At 41.4% G+C, this 22,568-nt stretch overlaps 2 protein-coding genes across 9 annotated transcripts in view; both read left to right on the top strand.

Moving 5' to 3' along the window:
* The window catches only part of LOC120795382 (apoptosis-stimulating of p53 protein 1-like), a 48,020-nt gene extending 38,647 nt beyond the window's left edge, over positions 1-9,373 (top strand). For all 4 annotated transcript variants that reach the window (XM_040137285.1, XM_040137286.1, XM_040137284.1 and 1 more), the window contains 12 exons: positions 1,268-1,335; positions 1,684-1,891; positions 2,109-2,336; positions 2,475-2,684; positions 3,007-3,157; positions 3,264-3,301; positions 3,435-3,802; positions 4,052-4,189; positions 6,058-6,191; positions 6,645-6,811; positions 7,066-7,265; positions 8,812-9,373. In XM_040137285.1, the coding sequence (XP_039993219.1) occupies positions 1,268-1,335; positions 1,684-1,891; positions 2,109-2,336; positions 2,475-2,684; positions 3,007-3,157; positions 3,264-3,301; positions 3,435-3,802; positions 4,052-4,189; positions 6,058-6,191; positions 6,645-6,811; positions 7,066-7,265; positions 8,812-8,853 (1,952 nt within the window). In that variant the 3' untranslated portion in view covers positions 8,854-9,373. The remainder of the gene's footprint in view (positions 1-1,267; positions 1,336-1,683; positions 1,892-2,108; positions 2,337-2,474; positions 2,685-3,006; positions 3,158-3,263; positions 3,302-3,434; positions 3,803-4,051; positions 4,190-6,057; positions 6,192-6,644; positions 6,812-7,065; positions 7,266-8,811) is intronic.
* A 2,085-nt stretch (positions 9,374-11,458) lies between these two features.
* Positions 11,459-14,672, top strand: sdsl (serine dehydratase-like). Of its 5 annotated transcripts, none has more exons than XM_040136395.1 (9): positions 11,459-11,477; positions 12,553-12,739; positions 12,930-12,966; positions 13,074-13,213; positions 13,314-13,402; positions 13,535-13,768; positions 13,852-13,982; positions 14,202-14,288; positions 14,380-14,672. In XM_040136395.1, the coding sequence occupies exons 2-9, from the start codon at positions 12,593-12,595 to the stop codon at positions 14,481-14,483; spliced, it is 969 nt and encodes a 322-aa protein (XP_039992329.1). In that variant the 5' UTR covers positions 11,459-11,477; positions 12,553-12,592; the 3' UTR covers positions 14,484-14,672. The 5 variants fall into 5 exon arrangements, with proteins under 5 accessions (XP_039992329.1, XP_039992327.1, XP_039992328.1 ...); XM_040136393.1 differs by lacking the exon at positions 11,459-11,477 and adding an exon at positions 11,702-11,845; XM_040136394.1 differs by lacking the exon at positions 11,459-11,477 and adding an exon at positions 11,936-12,129.
* The last annotated feature ends 7,896 nt before the right edge of the window (positions 14,673-22,568 follow it).

Genomic DNA, 22,568 nt, shown 5'->3' with positions numbered 1-22,568 from the left:
TAAACGCTAGCCAACTATGTCCCACAAAGGACTAAATCATATTTTAGAGGTTTTTTTCTGTTATTTTTAGCCAGGCCAGTGCTGTGGCTCTAAGGACAGCAATGTTGGCTTGCCAGGCAGTTGGTCTACCACTTTGGAACATCTTTTGTAATAACTTTGGTGATTTCTTGACTTTTCTAGTACTTAGTCAAATTTGTATAGGTCCAATCCTCTGGTGTATGACCAAATACCTGTAAAACTAATGACATTCACGTCATCTTCAGCTGTAGTTTTCCTTTATTGCTAATTAGCAAATATTAGCATGCTAACACACTAAAGTAAGATGTTGAACATGAAAACCTGAACATCACCACATTAACATTGTCTTTGCAGTGTTAGCATGCTGACGTTAGCTTTTAGCTGAAAGCACTGCTGTGCCTGTAAGAATGCATTAAGCTAGGCCCCTGACCTCCAGGACCGTCACAAGGTACTAGGCAACAGTGGATCAAGATTTAGTGACTGCATGTGACTATGACCTCAGTGTTGCATTGAACAGTGCCATGTAGTTACGTAAAACCACCTCTGTGGAGACAGAGGCTGGGTTAAACTGCTACTTTCCATATCCAGCTGGTACCTGGCTTTATTTTTTGAAAGCTAAGCATTTTAGCACAGTCAGTAAAGTCAGTTTTAAACCTCCAAGGCAATGGAGCAATTTAGTGCTTGTCTTGTTACATTACAGTATTTGCTATGTTGAGGCTTGACAACTGAAAGCCAGGCTTTTCGGGTCAAATTAATAATAACTTGATGACTTTGAGTCTGTTCCAAATAGTTCATAATTGAGCTGTCTATGGACTGTGGTACCAAGTAATGGACCATGTAGTTCACTACAGACCAAACGTTGTTGGGTGTACAGCCTGATATCCACTGTTTTTATGATATTCTTGAAGTAAAGTATATGTATGGATAATAATATGCTTTTATTTTAGTCATTTTTTGTATATTTTTACGTCTCTGTAAAGAATAACTCATTTAAAATATTCTGGAAGCAAGTGAGCAACCAGACCTTTTTCAGCCTCTTCACACTATAACATATTTTATAACATAGTCTTTCAACATGTCTCTCACTCCCTAATTCCATTTTACCTTTTACCTACTTTAACATACTCACATACTTTGTGATTTTCCTCTCTGTTTGTGTCTGTCTTTGCCTCTTCCTATCCATATATGCCTTTCCTGTTGTAACGTTTGTCCCTTTCTCAACACTTCCTCTCTCACTGTCTCCGTTTAGCTAATGAAGCATCATGGCCTAGCATCAGTAAGAGTGTGTCAGATTGGAGGACCAACAGCCCAGAACAGGTACTGTTTCTACACTAGACATCAGCAGATAATATGAAATTTACCATTACAGTAATCATTTTCATAAATTCTGTTATAAAGGATTTCTAAGTGGCATTAAAACATTCTTCATTTTTCTAAAGGCCCCATTGGAGCTGTTTAGGGCTTCCTTAGCTCCCACTTTGAGGGCCAGTGCAGTAAATGGCTGTTTGAACTTTTCAACCAAAGAAATATCTCGGGAGAAAAACCTCCTTCTAAAACAGCCATTCAGGTTTTGACAGGAAAATGAGGTCATGCAATCACGCTTTAAGAAACTCATTTTTAAAAATCTCTCTCTCTCTTCATTTCTTTGTCTCCTTCTCTCACCAGCTTCCCTCTGGTTATGGAACCTACCCCAGTGCCACCCACCAGGCAGCAGGGCATCATTGTGCCACCAGCTCCCTGCCCCGTTCTGCCCCTGGTACACTTGGCTGGCCTCGATCCAGTGCTGCCAATGCCACGTCATCCTCCTCTTCATCATCCTCCTCCTTACAGCAAATACAACAGCGTATCTCAGTCCCTCCTAATTCAAGCCAAGGTCATTTGAGGACAAGACTTGTTCTTTAATTGATCTTTAACGTGTTTTTGACCTATTATATTTGGAATGATTTATTTATGCTGTAATTACTAACAAAATATTAAAAGCCTCTCTACTTTAATGAAATTGAATGATGAACTTTGCAATTAATTTCTTTCTTTCTATTTTTTTTTTTTTGCTTAATTGTATATTTTCCTTTTTCGGTCTCTGTTCTTAGGCTCTGCCACCACCTCCCAGCCCTCTCCACTATCCCCACAAACAGAGCGAACAGATCCCCCTCCAGCAGTGGCCGTGCGTCCCTACGTCCCGGACCATCCCTCCAGGCCTCAGTCCCCCAGGAAAGGCCCCGCCACTATGAACAGCAGCTCCATCTATAGCATGTACCTCCAGCAGCCTCAGGCCAAAAACTATGGATCTCTCAGCAACAGAGCTACTGTCAAAGCAGGTAATTAGACTGCAGATTAAATTAGAGATTAGAGGTTGTATTGAATATTCAAACTAAAGATGCTGTATATTTATTGTTGTTACGATACCCTCAGGGGAAAACAAATCAATATCTGTCCCTTTCCCTTTCTCTCCGTAGTCTATGGTAAACCCATCCTCCCCACCTCCTCCAACTCTCCGTCCCCTGTCCCTTTCCTCCAGGGAGGAGGAGGAGTAAAAGGAGTGGGCGAGGATGTAACAGATAAAGGAGGAAAAGGAGGAGGAGAAAGCAGCGATGGGCAAATCATCCCTCCCCCCAGCGTAGAGAACATCCCTCGTCCCCTCAGTCCCACGAAGCTCACCCCAGTTGGTAGGTACCAGAAGATAAATCAGACTTAACCAGTGTGCTGCCATAAATCGGCTAATTCTGGTTCTACTAATATGGAAAACTGTGACAGTCAGAAAGTTCTCCTATATTACATCATTATCTGTGTCATTTGCAAAGTTTACTTGTGATGATATCCTTGGAAAACAGAAATGAATGTCGTATTGTGGAAAAGTCCCAAGTAAGTGATAATATGGGATCTGGGGAGCAGGAGCAATTAATAACTAAATTACAATAAAGAGATAACATGAAAGGAAATGTGTAGTTGTAAACATTACAAACTCCCCCCGCCTGTGCCCCTCCACAGCCCACTCTCAGCTACGTTACCAGAGTGATGCCGACCTGGAGATTCTCCGCCGACGCCTCAGCAATGCTCCACGACCACTGAAGAAACGGAGCTCAATCACTGAACCTGAGGGCCCACAGGGGCCGAACATCCAAAAACTACTGTACCAGAGGTCAGTGCTACACTTCACTCCACCATAGGCAAAAACCAGTTTTTCTGAAACTGAATTTGACACTGAAAGTGAAACCATGCTGATTTCTCTAATTTCTCTTCTGCAGGTTTAACACACTGGCAGGAGGCATGGAAGGAGGCTCAGGTAAGACACTGAGATATGATGATATGGTTGGGCCTCAGGTAGCATCAGTTGGACTATATAGTTTGTATTTTCCATGGATCTTATGGTACTACCAAGTTAAATGAAGCTTAAATTGCGTGTTTTACTCTTCCAGGCAACACTTTCTACCAGCCCGAATGCCTTTTGGGCGACATGGACAGCATTCATTTGGCCAATGGGAATGTAGAACCTGGTGACAAGCACGTCAGTATGGCAGCTGTGGAAGGCGAAGTTCAAAACCTGAACTCGGACTCCCGACGCTTGTCCCCTCCGTCTGTTGCAATAGAAACATCCAAAGAGACAACAGCAACAGCAGAAACTACCAATAACGTGTCTCCCACAAACCAACCCAGCCCATCCCCTGCACCTGATAGGCCAGAGGACCAGAACAATAACAACCAGAGAGGATCTAGTCCTGCCAACAACTCTGCAGGACACCCCCTTCCATCCCCATCCCCTCCTGCACCACCTTCACTGCCTAAGGTGGGCATAGATATTATTTCACTTGATATCGGGTAAAGGCTTTAAAACTGGAGTTTTTCTTTGCTAAAATGGACACTACATTGTACATCTCTGTCTTTATAATACTTATGTCCTACAGATTTGATAAACACCACATCTCACCTCTTCCTCATCAAGTATCTGTTTTTTTGTATTTCCTTCATTCTTTTTGCTCCTGAAATATGTTACTGAAAGCCTGTCAACACTTTCTCTTTCTCCCTGTTGCTGCAGATGAAGCGAACTAACCTGAAGAAGCCGTCATCAGAGCGGACAGGCCACGGTCTCCGAGTCAAGTTTAACCCTCTAGCTCTGCTGCTCGATGCATCATTAGAGGGAGAGTTTGACCTGGTGCAGAGAATTATCTACGAGGTAAAACATTACATCATGTTGCAGTTAACTGTATTTGCATTTTTCGTATAGTAAACCTTATTATCTGTCTGCAGATCTAAAATCAAGTCGGGTTTATTTATATAGCTCAGTATTACAGTGAGTCATATGGCAGACCTACATCAGCCATGGTTCCAAACCCATCTTATGCTCTTCAAGAAGATTAGGGAAACCTACCCGTAAAAAAATCCTACAGACAAAAAGAAAGACCCACGGAGTGGCAAGTCAAATCTAGTCTCAGACAGCTGGGAGTGCAAAAGGACCAACAGGTTGGAAAATAGAAATGATAAAAAAAGAAATTACCAGTTGAAAGAGTTTGTAGTAATGAAAGAATACAACAATTGGATTGTAAATGAATAGGATTTTAATAGGTTCAGTGCCAGTGTCATTAGTAAAAATCTCTCTCCATCAAAGTGAAAAACACAGTAAAACTTGTCAGTCAACCTGTGATTCTTTATCTCCTCTGTTTTGTTGTCACAAGGGATCAATGCAAAACATGTCATTCCATTATGAATATTGAGGCAAAAAATTCTAGTTAATCAGATTTTTAAAAACACAAGGATCCTAATTTGCTTCAGTATAAATTAATTTCTAGCAGATTATCTTGCTAGCATTGATTTGAGCCCAGCTACCCGTCGGTCACGTGACCCTAGAATCCTGAGAAAGGGGGAGACAGGACTGGAGAACGTTACGGGAATCATTTAGTTTGATGTAGACATAGAACAGATATGGGAAATAGTGGAAATGTATGCTGAAGCTGAAAATCAGGTCACAGGGGGGTAGCATATTCAGAGAGAAAAGTATCGGACCAAGTAGCATGCCTTAAGAGACACCATCCTTTACAGTGTGGAGAGACTAATTGTTCTCATCAAGCAAGACAAACTGGAACCTGTACCTTAGAATGAAGCTAAACCTCATGACTGCTTACAGTTTTTAAGACGATGAGTTTAAATATAATGATTAATATGATAGAGTAATTAGGTCGAAGACAATGAAAATGAAGGTTGCAGTTGGTCTTAGCTGCTACCTTAACCACTACTTCGTTTGGGGCATTTTCAGTGATGTGGTGTGGTCTAAACCTGACTGAAGAGTCTCAATATGTGATCACAGTAAATTTCCCTGCACTGACTGAGAACCTCAGCAGCATTTTGAAAAAAATCTCACCAGAGACTCCGACCAGATTCTGTTTATCCCTCAAATTTTGGGCTGTGTCAACTAGACCTGAATTTCCACTTCTAAAAAGCCGATGCAGATATGCAATTAACTAGAAGAGTCTGGAGCTTTCAATAACTTCAGAACAATACAAATTAAGTATAATATCTTGTATCCGCAGCAATACAGTCATGGGAGAGGTGGTCTCAGTTGTCAGGTGTGCAGATTTGAGGTTTGTTGAGGTTTGTTACAGCAACCCAGAGCTCCTGAGAACAAAGCCTTACATATTTAGATGCAAATCCCTATCGACTCCTGACATCTTTCACTTGGGGGCTGGACAAAAGTGCTTACTGACTCTTCAAACTGCAAACTCTAGCTGATACTCTCAAGGAAGCATTCAGATGCTTGGCATCCAGAGCAAGCTCAGTTTGAGTGCATCAAACCCTGAGGCACTAAGACTCAACAATTTCCATGCTGTTGAAAAAAGCTGATTATCCTGAGTTTTGCGGTGAAATCGGGCACTTGGCACTTCTATAATGCTCTCCACAAGAGTTTCTCAAGGTTGATACCAATACTGATATTTTTGGGATTTTTCCATTGCTGCTGTAGATAACCAATAATTAGTGCCAACATTCAGTATCAGAATTTGATTGAATTCTAACATTTTTATGTATATTTTCTCATTATCTCTCTTTAAGGTGGAAAATCCCAGTATGCCAAATGATGAAGGCATAACTCCTCTTCATAACGCTGTCTGCGCAGGACACCACCATATTGTCAAGTTTCTGCTGGACTTCGGAGTGAACGTAAACGCAGCCGACAGTGACGGATGGTCAGTACTTTGATTCTGTTGTTGAGTGATCGAATAGTTCAGGCTGCTAACAGCAGCAGCAGTGGCAGCTGAAGGACTGGAGGGAGTTTGGGTAATGAACACACTTTGAGGCAGCGATGCTGGAGCTCAGCTCAGAGGCAACAGTGAAAGACATAATTGCATTTCTAAATTCATTTTTGACTCCGCTGCCTTGGCAGCATTAAAGGAGGAGATTACCAAGTCTAATGAGGCTCCGTATTCAGACGTTACTTGATTTAATTACTGATGCAGCTGACTGAGTTCATGTCTAGTTAATGTCAGCCTGTTTCATGATGACATCAATTGCGTTTAGCCTATTAGATTTAATATACTAGTGCATTACTGCAGCATCTTTGTCCGTTCTTTGTCAGAGGTGAATGACTCTTGGCTTGGAGAGGACTGTTTGAAGTCATATTTGAATGTCGTCCCTCCCAGGACTCCTCTGCACTGTGCGGCTTCATGTAACAGCGTCCACCTCTGTAAGATGCTGGTGGAGTCCGGGGCGGCCATTTTCGCCACAACAATTAGTGACGTCGAGACGGCAGCAGACAAATGTGAAGAAATGGAGGAGGGCTACACACAGTGCTCTCAGTTTCTCTATGGTAGGTAAATACAGAGAGACAGATGGCGAGTCAGCCAATCTAAACTCAACAGATTTACTCAGGCCCACAGGGGAATAACTTTTAAATCTGTTGGAAAACAAATGAACAAACAAATATGTAGTTTTTCCCCTCAGGAACCTGTGGAAAACATCCCTGGAACAGCATTTAAATCATCATGGGACAATTAAACCCTCCACTAAAATCAGCAGGACTGACGCTGTTTTTCAACACTGAATACTCTGTATCTCTCGCAGGTGTACAGGAAAAGTTGGGTGTGATGAACAAAGGCTTGGTCTACGCTCTCTGGGACTACAAAGCCCAGCAGGCTGATGAGCTTTCCTTCAGCGAGGGCGATGCCCTCACTGTGCTGCGTCGACGTGACGAGACGGAGACAGAGTGGTGGTGGGCGCGACTCAATGACCGGGAGGGATACGTACCCAGGAACCTGCTGGGGGTGAGAGAACACCAGACATCCCAGCACACACCTCACTGTGAATGTGTGCACACATAGAAAAACATAAAGACACATGTCGGCTGCCTGTCCACCAACGTTAATGCAACACAGTGTAACTATTGACTAGTTAGTGCGTTTCAACTTAATTTTAGCTCATTGGTTAAAGTAAAAGCACATGAACAGCTTTGTCCCGTGCACCTTTGTCCACTACATTGACCGCCACTAAAGTTAGACAAAAGAACTCTGACATTAAGGTAATCCATCACTTACTATATTACCTACTTCATATTCTCACTTATGGCAAATTCCTCTGCCAGGCTACACAGCAGATTATTCACTAACCACTGCTCCGCTTAGCTATCAAGCTTTCTGTGTCTTGCACGGCACATGTGCCGTTTACAATGATAACAGTGTTAGATTTAACGCACGAAAAACATATTCTTCTAAATAGTCCGTCCTTTCAAAGAGCAGGCTCCTCTTTTCTAGCTGGCGAGCATTAATCTGCCGGCGGAAATGATATCTGTTGCTGACAGACTTGTTTAGCTGTAGCCAGCTAGCTTATCAAGCTAACATTAGCGCCAGGAGTTGGTTGAAAAAAAAGTCTCTGGCTGATTTTTTAAAAGTTTCCAGCTAATTCATTTCTAAAATGAGAATCTTGTAAAAGATTCTTAAATATGCACCTCACGGCTACATGCAAGATATCGTGGTAAAGGGACGTTTCAAACTATGCAGTTTATGTAGTTAGCAGTCTTTTAACGAGCGCCAGGATAAAGTAAGTAAACGAAGTGACAAAAAGTTCTCACTAGCATACAATCAGGTTGACTGGATCGGTCAGCAAAACATCTGAAAAGCTTCTGAGCAGATTCTCAGTGAATTTGGTGGACAAATCAAACTCGGGCCCAGGAATGAATGCATAGATTTATTATTTATTAGTGATCTTGATTGGGGACTTCCACCTCTGGAGGATTATTATTTTTGAGCCAAAGCTATGAAACTAGCAATCAACACCATATAGCCCTAATCCAAAACGCCCAAGGGATCGTGTACTGGATAAATCTATTTAATTGTAATACTGAGGTGTTAGTATAATTTATTGTAGGACAAGTTTTCTGCTTTTGTGCACGGTGCAAGTTAAGCTTCAGGGAATACAATATGTACACACTCCATAATGCTCCGGACTCAATTCTTGGACCAGTACAGCTGAACCATATAGCCTGAAAAAAATGTCCATCACAGTAGACCCCTTTATGGCTCCAACCATGCAACAGCAACCACACTGTATACCATGATGCCTCAAGTGCAGATAATAACTGAATGTTGGATCTTTACATTTGCAGTAGGAAATACATGTGAAGTTTCAGTTTACACTCACCAGGAAGTGTCATCAATATTCATCTCCGTTTATTCAGCGAATTAAGTAATGTGATTGACCAGAGGAAACAGAATGTTAAGTGGCAGATTTATTTTCATGATCTGACTTCATGATCTTCAGCCACCTTGAGAACATTGTTAACATGATGTAGTGACCCCCCCTCTCTCTCTCCAGCTGTATCCAAGGATCAAACCCAGACAACGCTCACTGGCATAAAGCCCAGATTAGGAGCCACGTGCACGCTCGCAGAGGACGCATGCACGCAGAGAACAAGAGGAGCAGAAGCAGCATTAGGGCGGACGCCTTAGCCGAGAAAGAAGGAACAAAGGATGGAGGTAGTCGGGAGGCTGAGATAGATGGAGCTCAAAGTTTGGATGAACATTTGTTTGGTTTGTTTGGATGTAACGCTGGAGCCACAGAGCCATGTTATGGTAGAGACATCATATATTTTCACTGAGTTGCTGCAGAGTTAAAAGAAATTGCCTGAATCTTATTTTGAGCAACGGTAGCTTAACAACTTCCCTCGAGTTCAGCCGCATGACAAACGCTGAGAAGCAAAAAAATCACCAAGAATTCCTCATCTTTTAGGTGTAGCTTCAAGATCCACCAAAGTTCACATAGGACAAAGCATGATACCGTGAGCTTGGAATTATAAGGCTCCATCTGACATCATCCAGATAATAATGATCTTTGAATGTCATTTTATTTTTGTGATGGGTTAATTTAAAAAAAAAAACATACAGTTGGATCTTCATAAAGCCAAGCTCGTCATTTGCATAACAAAAGGATGTGTTTCTTCTAAATGGCAAAATGATCATAGTATGTTCTGTGAGAACGCTTTCACACTGTGTGGTGTGAAGCTATTAAACGCAGTAAATTTACAGGTTAGATCGGGTGAAAGTATATGTGAGATGTGACAGTGAGGTTGGAGAGAGGAAAGTGAGAAGAAGGAACAGATGAATGTGTGTTAAAGCAAGTCAGGATTTGTCAGTGCTGGGGCTGTTGATGGAACAGTTATTAGCGATGGTTAGAAAAGATGTCGGAAATGCAGCCATGAGACTAAATCCAGTAAACATTTGATATAAATAGCAAGGTAAAAAAAAAGTTTGAACTAATATCAGAAGAATATTTTGGTTCGGATTTCACAGTCTGATACAAAAAGCTTTTGTGAACCATTACAGATGTCTCCGCCTATTAGCATTTTGCCTTTATCTTGACTCAGCGCTGGTGCATGCTGTCATATCAACATCTGTTCCACTGCAAAATGGTTCCTGGTAAAACAGGAGAAAGGAGGGAAAACAGAATGTATATGTAATGTGTTTGTAAAATACAAATGTAGGTGTGAAACCAAAGTATGTAAAAAAGAAAACAGGTGTAAAGGTGAGGGTGGAGGATGAGGAATTGAATGGACAATAATTTTCTTCATATGAGATGAAACCTCTGCTAGTCTTTACAAATTTTCACACAGAACTTAGTCCAGACTAGAGCCTCTTTCACACTGGTCCCCATCCTGGTGTGACACTAGTACCAACCAGATGAAGCAGCATTTCCCATCTGGTTGGTACTGCTCAGTGCTTAGGATTTCAGAATTCGTCAGTCCACTGTTAGATTACCACATGAAAGCTCCAGTGGCTACTCAGTGTTTATCTTGACAACTCTGAACAGTGTCTTAAATATAAAGTCAAAAATTGGCAATGGGAACCCAGTGTCATCCAGGCACATTCAAACACACCAGAGTCAAGAGGGTTGAGAATATATGTGTACACTTTATGCCTGGGCTAACTGGTTTACTATTGAAATGGGGCTAAATAAGCCCAGAGTGAATGAAAGATCTAAAGCATGAAAACAACTTGACTTTTTCTCAAGTGTCATCTCCCATTTTATTTTTTCACATTTCCATATTTCAGTAGTTGTATTAAATGTATTATTACCCTGATTTTTTTTTAATTTAAAACAAAACATTGTTTTTTCTGTTATTCTTATTGTTATTATTATTATTGGGACACACTGCTCTTGTTTCTTTATTGTCAAGGCTGGCGCCACTCACTGCTGCCGCCCAGTGTAAAGGAAGGTTTTCACACTAAATAAAGCGTCAATTCCTGAAACACACGCTGTGTAAAATATGAAGCAATAATTTGAATGATGTTTGACGTGAGAATGGCACATTGGTCTGAGAAGTGTGTACCATTACTTTGTGTATATTAAACGTATAACGATACAGCTAATGTACAATAATAATAAAGAAATTATAATCCCCTACAGAGAGTCAAAGCTATGACTGTGGTTTACTCAGGGTTCATATGTGTATGTGGTGATTAGAGCTTTGTAAAAACAGTAGGAGCAAAAATTGAGGAAGAGTACCGCAGAATTTGGATCACATTAAAAAGAGTCCAGTAATATATAAGATTACACACTATATAACATCAGGACAGAATATAGCAAATGACCATTATTAAATATACCATAAATCATAATAGTAAAAGAAAAAATAATGTAGGTACTCGTGAAAGCAAAATCTCCGGCAGTCTCTCTCTCTCTTTCTGTCACTCACTTACTCACTAACACACACACACATTCAAGCCTTCATAATAAACTGTGGACTTTAGAAGGGAATTAAAGTTCAACAACAACAACAAAAACAGCAACAGCAAAACTGCTTTCACAATCAAAGCACAGAACAGACAACCAAGTGGACAGAACTAGGGCACACACAGGTGTCAAGGCTTCTACTCTTTCGGCCCTCTCGTCTCTTTCACTTCCGGAGACAGTTCGAAAATAATCCTTTTCTATATTCGATGGAATGAAGACAAATTCTTCACAACAACGGGTCAAAATTGAAGGTACTATAAGTTTTTTGTAGTTGAATAATATGTTTCAGAGTGGCCAGCTGTATATAATGTGATTAAAAAAATGACATTGACACACACACATATATATATATATATATATATATATATGTATATTTACTCCTACGGTCACTTTATTTATGCCAGTTGATCTCATGGTAAGGCAATCCCGTAGTGCGTTTAATTTGAAAGTAGAAACCGGAAGCGTCCGTGTTTGGCTCGCTCTCCGCGGATGGCTGACCCGCTACGTGCTAGATCGCGCAGCACGGTGTAGAATGTTCTAAGAATATGGCGTCGCGTTGATGCCCCCAGCTCATCCCCTTGCGGCCAGAGGCTCGTTCCTCAGGACATTTAAACCAGACGTAAGTCAGTCATTTTCTCCGCCCGGCGACGCACAGGGCGACAGGGCGACGCGCGTCATCGCGGTGGTTCGCGGCGCAATAGCACGCAGTCGCCGCCCGGTCACCCCACGTTCTTGTGGTCCGAAGGGTTTTGCCGCGTCGCTTGACGTGGGCTCCTGTTGTGATACACACTTTCGTTCCAGGACAGAAGGCTGCAGCGGAAAACCACCACCACCGACCAGCACCGAGAAAACACATAAATCTCCAGATATTATCAAACAGTCACGTATCTGTAGATTTGACGGTTCTGTTAGATTTGCTGCCAGAGATCTAACTTCAACTGCCACTTCATACTTAAACGTTAACATTTAAAGCTGCAGTATGAGTATGATATAAAACATCAATGATATCCATTTATTGGTTTAAAATGTCGAATTAGTGAGTTTTTTTTTTAAATTTAATTACAGTGAACAAGAGTTGTTGCGAAGTTCCATGTCACTTTAATCTACAACATGTCACATGAACGTGGGTTTCAAGCAATATTCTAGAAATACTTTAATTTTGTTACCGTGTTCATGTACACATCACTCTTAATTACTATGTTCCCAGCAGCACCTAAAGGCAGCATTTGCTATGCATGGCACATAGTAGGGCAAGGGGACAACAATGGAGACTTTGATACCGCCAAGACAAACTTTTTCTTTTGTCTCTTGAACCGCCACAAACAGCCTTGCTGTGTTTTGGCCGTCCAGTGACGCTCGTTGCACCATGGCCGAGCACTTCCACCTGAACACGCCGCTGCTGGAGAGCGTCCGCATGTCCAGGCGGGTGGGGACCACCGTCTATTTAAAGATGGAGAACTCGCAGCCCTCTGGCTCCTTCAAGATCCGCGGCATCGGGCACCTCTGCCGGCAGGTAGGAACCCTGGAGCCACTGCCGGGGTTGGTAAGAGCCGTTTCCCCACAGATCCGTCATGTCGGACAATGAGTCGTTTTATGTCGACGGACTGTGGTGTAGATTGCAGCTGATTATACAAAAGTCGTTGGGGTGGGGTGGGGGGGGACGCTAATTTTCCCCTTTTTCACCTCATTGCTCTCCTCTGCAGCTCGCCAGACAGTCCAAAGGAGTTGTCTGCTCCTCAGGTCGCGTCTCTACTGTTTCCCTGCATGTTGATATGCACCATTCAATAGTAGCGGTAGGACTGACAGGTTGACTCTGATATGATAACGTAGTGTGGCTTTTTTTCTAGGTGGTAATGCAGGTATGGCCGCAGCCTACGTAGCCAGAAAAATGGGTCTACCAGCCACCATCGTAGTTCCCTCCTCCTCTCCTCGTATGGTCATTCAGAGACTCCAGGATGAGGGTGCTGCCGTCAAGATTATAGGGAAGGTAAAGTAGAATAGTAGGTATAGGTGTGTAAGTGATCTCTTTGTGGCACAGCAGCCGGTTCAGATTCATGTTTTCCATTTTGGAAAATGTTTCTTCTCAGGTTTGGGATGATGCCAACGCAGAGGCGCTCAGACTGGCAGAAACCGAAGGACTCACCTATGTCCCTCCGTTTGATCACCCCCTGCTATGGTAGAAACATTCATCGCAATCAAAGGGGCCGATTTCCGCAAAGAAATGTGAAACTAAACACTATATTACTTATATTCAAATTTTCTCTGTACGTCTCTCTCCCCACACACACACACACACACACGCCACCAGGCAGGGCCACGCCACAATGATCGCAGAGGCTGCCGCCTCTCTGGGTCCCAGTGTGAGGCCTGGAGCCGTGGTGGTGTCTGTGGGTGGAGGAGGGCTCCTGTGTGGAGTCGTCCAGGGCCTGAAGGATCTAGGCTGGACGGACGTCCCGATCGTCGCTATGGAGACGGTGGGGGCCGACTGTTTTAACGCGGCGGTTAGGGCGGGGAGGACGGTCACTTTGGACGACATCACCAGGTTAGAAGTTAGAGGAGCTCACGTGTTTTTTCGCATCTGGTCTAACGACATCCTCATTCCGGGCTCCATCTGTCCCCTCACAGTGAAGCCAAGTGCCTTGGAGCAAAGACCGTTTGCAAGCAGGCTTTTGAATACAGCCAGTGCAGCGAGCTGACTATCATCTCTGAACTGGTGACTGACCAGCAGGCTCTGCATGCTGTTGAGACGTTCCTGGGTTAGTGTGTGTGTGCCTTTCCAAATGTCCCTGATGAAATGTGAACAGTGTAAATAACATCTTATTCTAAGGAGAACTGAACAAACGATGTCCTTTTAAAAGAAAAAAAAAAAAAAAAAATCTTAATCACCAGCAAAAGCCTTAAGAATCGATGTGGCTTTATGTTTGCTGTGCCTTTGTTTTACTTAAACTCAGCGTGTGTGTGTGTATTGTTGATAGATGAGGAGCGTGTGTTGGTGGAGATGGCATGTGGAGCAGCACTAGCAGCTGTCTACACTGGACTTATACGCAGATTACAGGATGAAGGTAACTACTCTGAAGTCACTGTCTTGCCACTGTCTTGTGTGAGTGTGTGTGTGGAGTGAAGCACCTAAGCGGGACACTGAATCTTCTTCAGGTCGCCTGCCGACTCCCCTGGGCCCCCTGCTGGTGATCGTGTGCGGCGGCTGCAGCGTCGACATGGAGCAGCTGTCCGACCTCAGGAACAAACTACGGACCTAAGCCGCCGCGTGCGTGCTGGCAGGTGCACGTGTATGGGTACATAGCAATAAATGGGTTTCTGTGTGAGTAAACAATGTTGGGCTACAACCGCTGCAAAGGCAGTGCATCAACTCAAGAGAATGGAGGGATGAATGAAAGGGTGGATGGAGTAAAAATGAATTCCGGGAAATAAAGAGCAACATACAAGAAGTGCAGAATTTTATTGTTTCATTTAGAAGCAAAGGTCTTGTTTGTAATGTTGGTCAGTTTTTTTTTTTGTTGTGCACCCTTTGACACTGCAGTGCTATTTCTAAGTTGCATAAAATATAAAAGTGCAATTTAGCTTCACAGAAAACAAAGTCAGTTTCTGCTGTGATAAATGACTGGATTAGTCACCACGTGTGAAAATGTTTTACCCCGAGCTCACGTGACTCTCATTCTTCAGTTCCAAGGTTTCCCCACATGGTGGTGTCAGAGTTCACCGTTCAGAAATACACTGACCATCCACAGAGTCTGAATCCCATACAGAAAGCTGACAGGGGGGGGCTTTTTAACAGATATTTGTTGATGTGATTTAATCATAAACTATTTCTAAACTGACAGACTGAGGCATAACAAAGCATTCCATTCCATATTCATTTAAAGAAACTACAGTCTTTCCTTGGTCTTTTTGTGGAAACATTTGCAACCCTGGCAGTAATATATTTTAAATGAAAACAATAGACTTTTAGTACTAGTTTGTTACACGTCTTTTTTTTAACCTACACATTACATTTAGTAGCCCAGTCAAGCTGTGTTATGTGTAGGAAGCTGTTACTATGGAAACAGCTCCCCGCTGTTCAGTCTGCATCATTGGCGAGAGTTGAGTTTAACAACCTGTTGATGGTCTTTGCCTGGTAGCTCTTAGAGTACAAGCACAAAATGGACCCCTTCACTATTTTCACACTTTGTGTGTCCATAACTCTACCTTAGATAACCAATAAGGGCAAAGTGAAGACACGTTTTTTAGGAATTTTTGCAGTTAGTAAAGATCAAAAACAGAAAATTCTAAATTACAAAGGTATTCAGACCCTTAATTCCGTACTTTGTAGAGGCTCCTTTGACAGCAATTACAGCTCCGAGTCGTCTTGGGTAGGTCTCTACAAGCTCTGCACACCTGGATTTGGGAAGTTTATCCCATTCTTCCCGGCAAATCCTCTTTAACCCTGACGGGAAGCATCTGTGAGCTGCCATCTTCAGCTCTCTCCACAGATGTTCAATGGGTGTGTATGTTCTAGGTCTGGCCTTTGGCGGGGCCACTCAAGGACAGTCAAGACACTTGTCCCGAAGCCACTCCGGCGTTGTCTTGGCCGTCTGCTTCGGGTCATTGCCGTTTCATTGGTGCTTCATAAGCGGGTGAAGTTTCCTCGGTTGTCATGGAGATATTTTGGTTGTCACCATGCGAATTATGTATAAATCTTTGGTCGCACTCTTAACAGGTGCTAACAGGTGAAATGTAGATGTTCACTCAGCAGGTTCACAAGATTTGAATAAGAGGCTGCTGTTCTTAGAGCCTAAAGACCATTGAGCATGTAAGTGCTTTGTGTTCAAACTCATTTAGCAAAAACATAATAGTATTTATTTGTAATTTTTTTTGAAGTACGATATAAAATAAACTACAAATCTATTTCTCTGAAAAAAAAATTTTAATAGAGTGAGTTGCTCAATCTGTTCATGGTTTGAAGGTCTGGAAAAACACCTAAGGGCAAAATACGGCTAACTGTTTCTATCATTACACTGACTAGAATGGAAATTAGTCTTACACTTCAGTGTGTTAGCCTTGACATCTTTGTTGGTGTTTGTGATTTAAAACTTTCAGTCCCAGGCCAGTTTAACATTTCCTTTTTCAGAATAACCAGGACTGTTTGAAAGTGAATATATATTGGACTTGATTAAATTTATGATGGATTTTATAAAGACGTAGAGTTTAAGTTCGCTTGACAAAAGGGTCACAAATTGCGTTTAATCAGATGTGTGCATAAATGCTATTACAGCTAAGTAAAGTCTTTTAGCTAACCCAAAAGTTAATTTCGATCAGCTAAGGCACATTATTATTCTTAATTAGGTCATAGTGTCATGCAATATGTTATCTAATAAGCATGTTAGATAACATACAAATATGCTCATTAGATACTATCACATTTTAATAATGTAACATAGCTCACCTAAATCAACTCAACAGCCACTGAATACACGGCATCTTCCTTTATTGTCGTGAGCTTAATAATGAATTAGTGTAGCCAACCCAGATTTAATTGAGGTCAGCTAAACCAAGCTGTGTTAGATGCTAACACATAAAAAGAACGATGCTAGTTAGATTCTAACACATATGAAAATGTGTAGTCAACCAAAAAGTTAAGTTAGGTCAGCTAAGATATTAAGCTGTAGTAGATGCTAATGTACTTATTAGATGCGTTTAATCAGAGTTCTGAAGTTCACTACACCAGCCAACCCGTGACATCTATGAGGCTTTTGGTGAAATTGACAGGAACTACGGCCTCATAAACAATAAATAAGAGGTCAAATTGATCAGGTAAAACAAGAAAAATGTAGTCAAAGTATCTTTTACTAAATCAGACAACTCACTGACCTTTCTGAATACATAGCTGTCAGGGATCAACTACTAGAATGTGAATTATTTACAGAAGCTTCATAACTGATATTTGCTAAGTCAAATAAATTAAACTTTTGCACCACATCATACAAATAATTCTCATACCACTCGCTTGCAGCTATTTATTACGTGTTTCTCTGTCACAAGATCACTACAAGATCCAAGGTCTAATATAACTCACGATGTTATCTGACTCTATAAAATCTGCCACATAGACCGAGACCTCGCTCATTTATGGATTCAAACACACAAGTCTTTGACCTCATTGTTTCTATTGAATCAGCCATTCTGCCCTGAGGCGTTTGCCTAGACGAACGACACAGCTGGTATTCAAGTTCAGCTCTTACATTATATACAAGGAATGTAGGAAAGAATAAAGAGCTTGAAATCCATCATCTCATATACAGTATATTCATCAATATATTTTCCATAAAGTAGTTATACAGGCCTGAGAGAGTGTGTCATGGCCCTCATTTGACACTTACATTTTTAAAAGCATGAAGTGTATTCTGAGATGCTTGTTGCTAAGCGGCCTTGCTCGCTTGGAGTGAATAAAATTAATGTAAACAGGGTGATATAAGTCAGTATATTGCTATTATGAAACACCTCTCATTCGGTTGCAATGTGTGTTTGAAAACACATGTACTGTATAGTTAGACCTGCTCCCCTGAATAACCTCTTTTCCCAGCAGCACCGTAAAGCAGCAGGCTGACGACCTGGGTCATTCCCAGGAGCACAGGCAGGGTTCACGCTAGAAGGTCACACATGGCCTGGACATGATTGCACCTGATCACCTGTGTTGACAGGAGCAATCTGCGCTGTTCGTACACGATTAAAGAGCAGTTCAAATCATCTACCTGTTCAGGTGAATCCAGCTGTGCTCCCTCCTCTGGTGAGTGTGATCTGGGCGGCCCGCAGACAGGGCAGCTAATGGATGTGCCAGCCCATTTCTATGACAACAGGAAGGAGCTGCTTTGATGAGCCCAGCAGAAGGCATTTAAGCAGAGCTGCTGCTAAAAATAGGACCAAGTAAACAAGAATGGATGGAGAAGAGGTAGAGAGGGAAACAGTGCATGTCTGTGTTGATGTGTTTGGGAATTCATGTCTTTAAGTACATGCATTTGTTTACATGCATGTTTTACTGCCTATGCTATCCTCAGTTTTTTTTTTCCCTTATGTACTGTATTTTGTATTTTATGGTAAAATTATCTGTGCTTTTTGTTCACCGGCCTTTAGAAGCAATGACCCAAAACTGCAGTCATACTCCTTGATATCTACAGTAGACTCTTGGAAAATATCTGATCCAATTTGACTAATTGGGTGTCTGCCCATTGAGATTTTGTATAACATCTTCAACTTCAGGGAGCGAACCACCCTACCGGGTCCAAGCTGACCACATCAGGATAAGAGAAAGTCACTATTATCGTTCTGAAAACTCTTCTCCTAATAAGTCTAGACAAATACAATGCAGGTGAAAGACTCTGTGTGCTCTCACAAATGGTCCTTACACATCAAAGACGGAAGTCAAATTTATTTATTTAATGGAAATTTTATTTGTTTCAAAATGATCCTTTGTATTTATATTGTTAATAATGTTGTTACCTTTTGAATTTGTGTATTACATATGACGATAGTGACAAGGATTTTAAAAAAAAATGTAATGTCAAGGTCATGGTAATAGGTTTACCACTAGCAAAAAATGATTAATATAAAGCAATCTGAGTTGTCTTAATGGTTGTATTTATGCAACCATTTATGCATTTATATTTATACATTATCAGTGAATTGCCACTCTTTGCGTTGGATGATGCACCTTAGTTGAGCAAAAAAAAAAGGCATAGGAAAGTTGAGATGGCTGTCAGTCATCCACATAGAGGTGTCTATAGTTAGTTTTAGAAGTCTAACTGATCAGTCTCCCAGTTTGCAGCATGTCAGTAACTGCACCGAACATCAGACATCTTGCCCTATCAACGCCTTATGTTGCATTCATGAGGCGAGGAAAACCGTGCAGGATACGGCCCAAGCGTAATGATTTCCTCTGCCCTCCCTGAGCACTGCGCAGCTTTGATCAGCCATTGCATCCTTCTATTGGAGCTCATTCATGGTAATGCTATTTAAACTTCATGTCAGATTGTATTACAAAGTATTTTTCAGATATGCGCCTCATGTACACGTCTCTCAGTCTCTTCTTTCATACCTATCTTTCAGTGTATCACAAATTAGACAACCTGCTGTGTGCATCCCACTTTAGATGCATGCCAGATACTGTAACACACAGTTCTGTTTGACTGAAAATGAGGTTTCTAAAATTAGAGGGGAAATAGAATGAGGACACAAAGACAGTGTGTTGCAAATGCCTCGACTGGGTAACATTTGCTCATGCTTTTGACAGGGTATCACAAGATAGAGCTCAGCAGCTGCTCAATGTATCCATGGCAACCCGATGACGGCATAGGAGTATAAATTGAATCTCAAAATGGAACTTAATGGGTTTTTATAATTCTATTGCAACAACAGGTTCTTCTTAACATCTACACAACAGCTGCATGATTTTAGAGGCTGAAAAAAAAAGCGCTGATAGACTTTGTACAATGGAGTGTATGTTTATATTTTAGGCAGTCAGTTGAGAGATTAACATAAGCAGGGGAATAGTATTTTTCGGACTCACAAAGACTGGTATAGCAGGATAAGCGTAATTACAATGTGATTAGATAGAAATGAATGAAGGTTTAATGAACCATCGGGAAATGGGGTGACTGTAGCAACAGAGAGAGTGATTTGGATCAGACTAGAATAAATACAGAGTACTGAAGGCAATGAAGTAACTGCAAGATAAGACGTGCCAGGTTATAAGTTGTGTTTGTATTGCATCATTAATGTTAAAAGCAGGTTCAGGCAGGGCAAAGGTAAAATCCGTTCTACAGTTGTCGCACCAAGCTTCTTTTTTTTCCCCAAGTAGGAGTGTGCTGCTTGGAGGATTGAATGCACAGTAAAAAGCAAGTAATATGTCAATATATTCTCCAACTTTTACTGTATTTACACCTCCCCGTAAAGCGGGGCTGCTATGGAAAACACCGCAGTGAGCATCAAACAGATACTCTCATTAGAGACGATGCCTGCTGCCTGTTTCATGAATATTTAATTCCAGTTCTGTATTTAATAGGTTACCTGACCTTTAAGAGTCCCATTGCATTAAAGCAAATCACCATCAGACACTTTTACATTTCCAGATTCCATCATTCTCTGATGTTTAGTAAAATTTTGGAGTTACATTGTGATGATGTGTTGCAATTTGTTTTCCAGCTGAGGCTGCTGTTTGGATATACTGTATAAGTATTGACAAGTAACTTCTGAACATTCTTGCTATGTAGCACTCTGCTGTATTTAGGCTAACATCATTGTTGAAATTCATACATGTATCTGCCACTCCCGTGATGGATCTCTGCCTGTATGCCAGATGGCTGTCAGCGAGGCGAGTGTAGGAAGCGGCTCTTGTTCTTTGGTTCTGCGGGGCAGACACAAACACAGCTGATTGTCAGAGCAGCAGTCGGTTCCCAGGAAACAGAGCCCTGCTGGTTTCCTTTCCAGCCATCAGCGGTCAGAGACAGCGGGTGAACCAGCAGCACTGAGTTGTTGGAAGTGGGCCCGAGAACCACTGGTAAAGAGAGCTGAATATCTCCCTCAAGTACATATTTGACCAGTTACCTGCAGGAATATAAGAAAACTATACAACATAATTATTTCTCCAGATAGCTAACCTCCTTTGCTTGTCCTTTGCATGTACTTACTTTATGTTGGATATTTTTCTTTTACTTTCAAACTCAAATCAAAATAAAGTCCAGTGAAGGAAGACGCCATATGCCATATATTGTATTTTGTATCACAAACGTCAATTTTGATTAGCCAATCTACAATATTAAGCAGTATTAGCATCTATTACAGTTTGATTATGTAGCTTAAACCAACATAAATAATTTTTTAGGGTTAGCTAAACTAACTGGCATAGTTAAATTGGCATAGTTAATTAAATTAGTTAAATAAATAACATTAATCAGAATAAATCCATTAAACCAAGATCCCTGTATTCAGTTAATGTCACAAAAGTTGATTCAGGTCCGCTAAGTTACATTTTAAAACTGTATTAGCATCTAATAATTACATTAGCATCTACTACAGCTTAATAGCTTGGCTGCCCTAACTTAACTTTTTGGTTGGCTATACATTTTTATGTGAGTTAGAATCTAACTAGCATCATTCTTTTTATGTGTTAGCATCTAACACAGCTGGGTTTAGCTGTCCTCAATTAAATCTGGGTTGGCTACACGAATTCATTATTAAGCTCACGACAATAAAGGAAGATGCCCTGTATTCAGTAGCTGTTAAGTTGATTTATGTCAGCTATGTTACATTATTAAAATGTGATAGTATTTAATGAGCATATTAGTATGTTATCTAACATGCTTATTAGATAACGTATTGCATGACACTATGACCTAATAAAGAATAATAATATAGCTTAGCTGATCGAAATTAAATTTGGGGTTAGCTAAATTGCATTACTTAGCTGTATTAGCATTTATGCTATCATCATTATTATGTCGTCTTAGCATCGAATACAGTTAAGAATGTAGCTTAGCTGAATTAAATTAACCTTTGGGTTGCTTAACTACATTATTAAGTTGTTTTAGATGGAGAGTCTGTATCACAGAAAAGAAATATTTTGCTGAGCTATAAAAATCACATGTAACCAGTGATATGTTCAGTCTGAGTAGCATGTTTTCTCTCAGCTGTAAATTATACATTCGATATTTTAACAGCATTTGTTTCAGACGGTCAGCTTCCTCCCCGGTGTCTCATGGACTGTACCACGCCATCAGCCCCCCCTCCCCCTTCCCTCACCCTTGTAGTGGCCCGCTCCCCCTTCTTCACCGCCCGCTTTGGTTGAAGCCAAACCAGAACATCATGGCGATTGATGGTAAGTAGGCCAATAACGTTTCTCCTTTCCTTGTAATTAACTTCAGCTGGAAATAATACATGTCATAGGTGAATTCTTTACAAGGGAAAGTGAAAATGATTTCAAGAGAATGGCGCTTCTTTTGCCTGGAATCAGTGAAAGTTTTTTTTTTTTAATGTATTTTTATTTTTTATTTCTTTAAAGCGGTGATTCTCCTTTGCTGTGTGTGTGAGAGTGGAGGAGGCAGAGGAGTCCTGAAGCGGCGTTTGCTCAGTGTGTTTCTAACGGTGGTGCTGAAGGGACAGCTCCGCTATTTAAACTGCATGGCATTCATTTAGACGGGGAGAGACTGAAAGTGTGCGTTCTTCTGTGCTGCCCGGTTGTGTTTTCGCCGCTGTAACTCTTTGTCTGTCATGTGTTTCCCGTGAAAGTGGGCTGGCTCATGGCCGTTGTGTCGCCTCGCCGCATCTTGGCACTTCACAACTTGGATTAAAGGGAG

This window comes from Xiphias gladius, chromosome 10 (genome assembly GCF_016859285.1).
Source record: "Xiphias gladius isolate SHS-SW01 ecotype Sanya breed wild chromosome 10, ASM1685928v1, whole genome shotgun sequence".
NCBI classification, from domain to species: domain Eukaryota; kingdom Metazoa; phylum Chordata; class Actinopteri; order Istiophoriformes; family Xiphiidae; genus Xiphias; species Xiphias gladius.
Note: the sequence above shows the minus strand (reverse complement) of the source record. Positions and strands in the feature narration are given on the sequence as shown.

Coding starts and splice junctions, on each gene's coding strand:
- sdsl (XM_040136392.1), top strand. CDS start 12,228: ATGATATCCATTTATTGGTTTAAAATGTCGAATTA. Junction 13,214..13,313: donor CCGTCAAGATTATAGGGAAG/GTAAAGTAGAAT, acceptor GTTTCTTCTCAG/GTTTGGGATGATGCCAACGC. Junction 13,983..14,201: donor TGCTGTTGAGACGTTCCTGG/GTTAGTGTGTGT, acceptor TATTGTTGATAG/ATGAGGAGCGTGTGTTGGTG.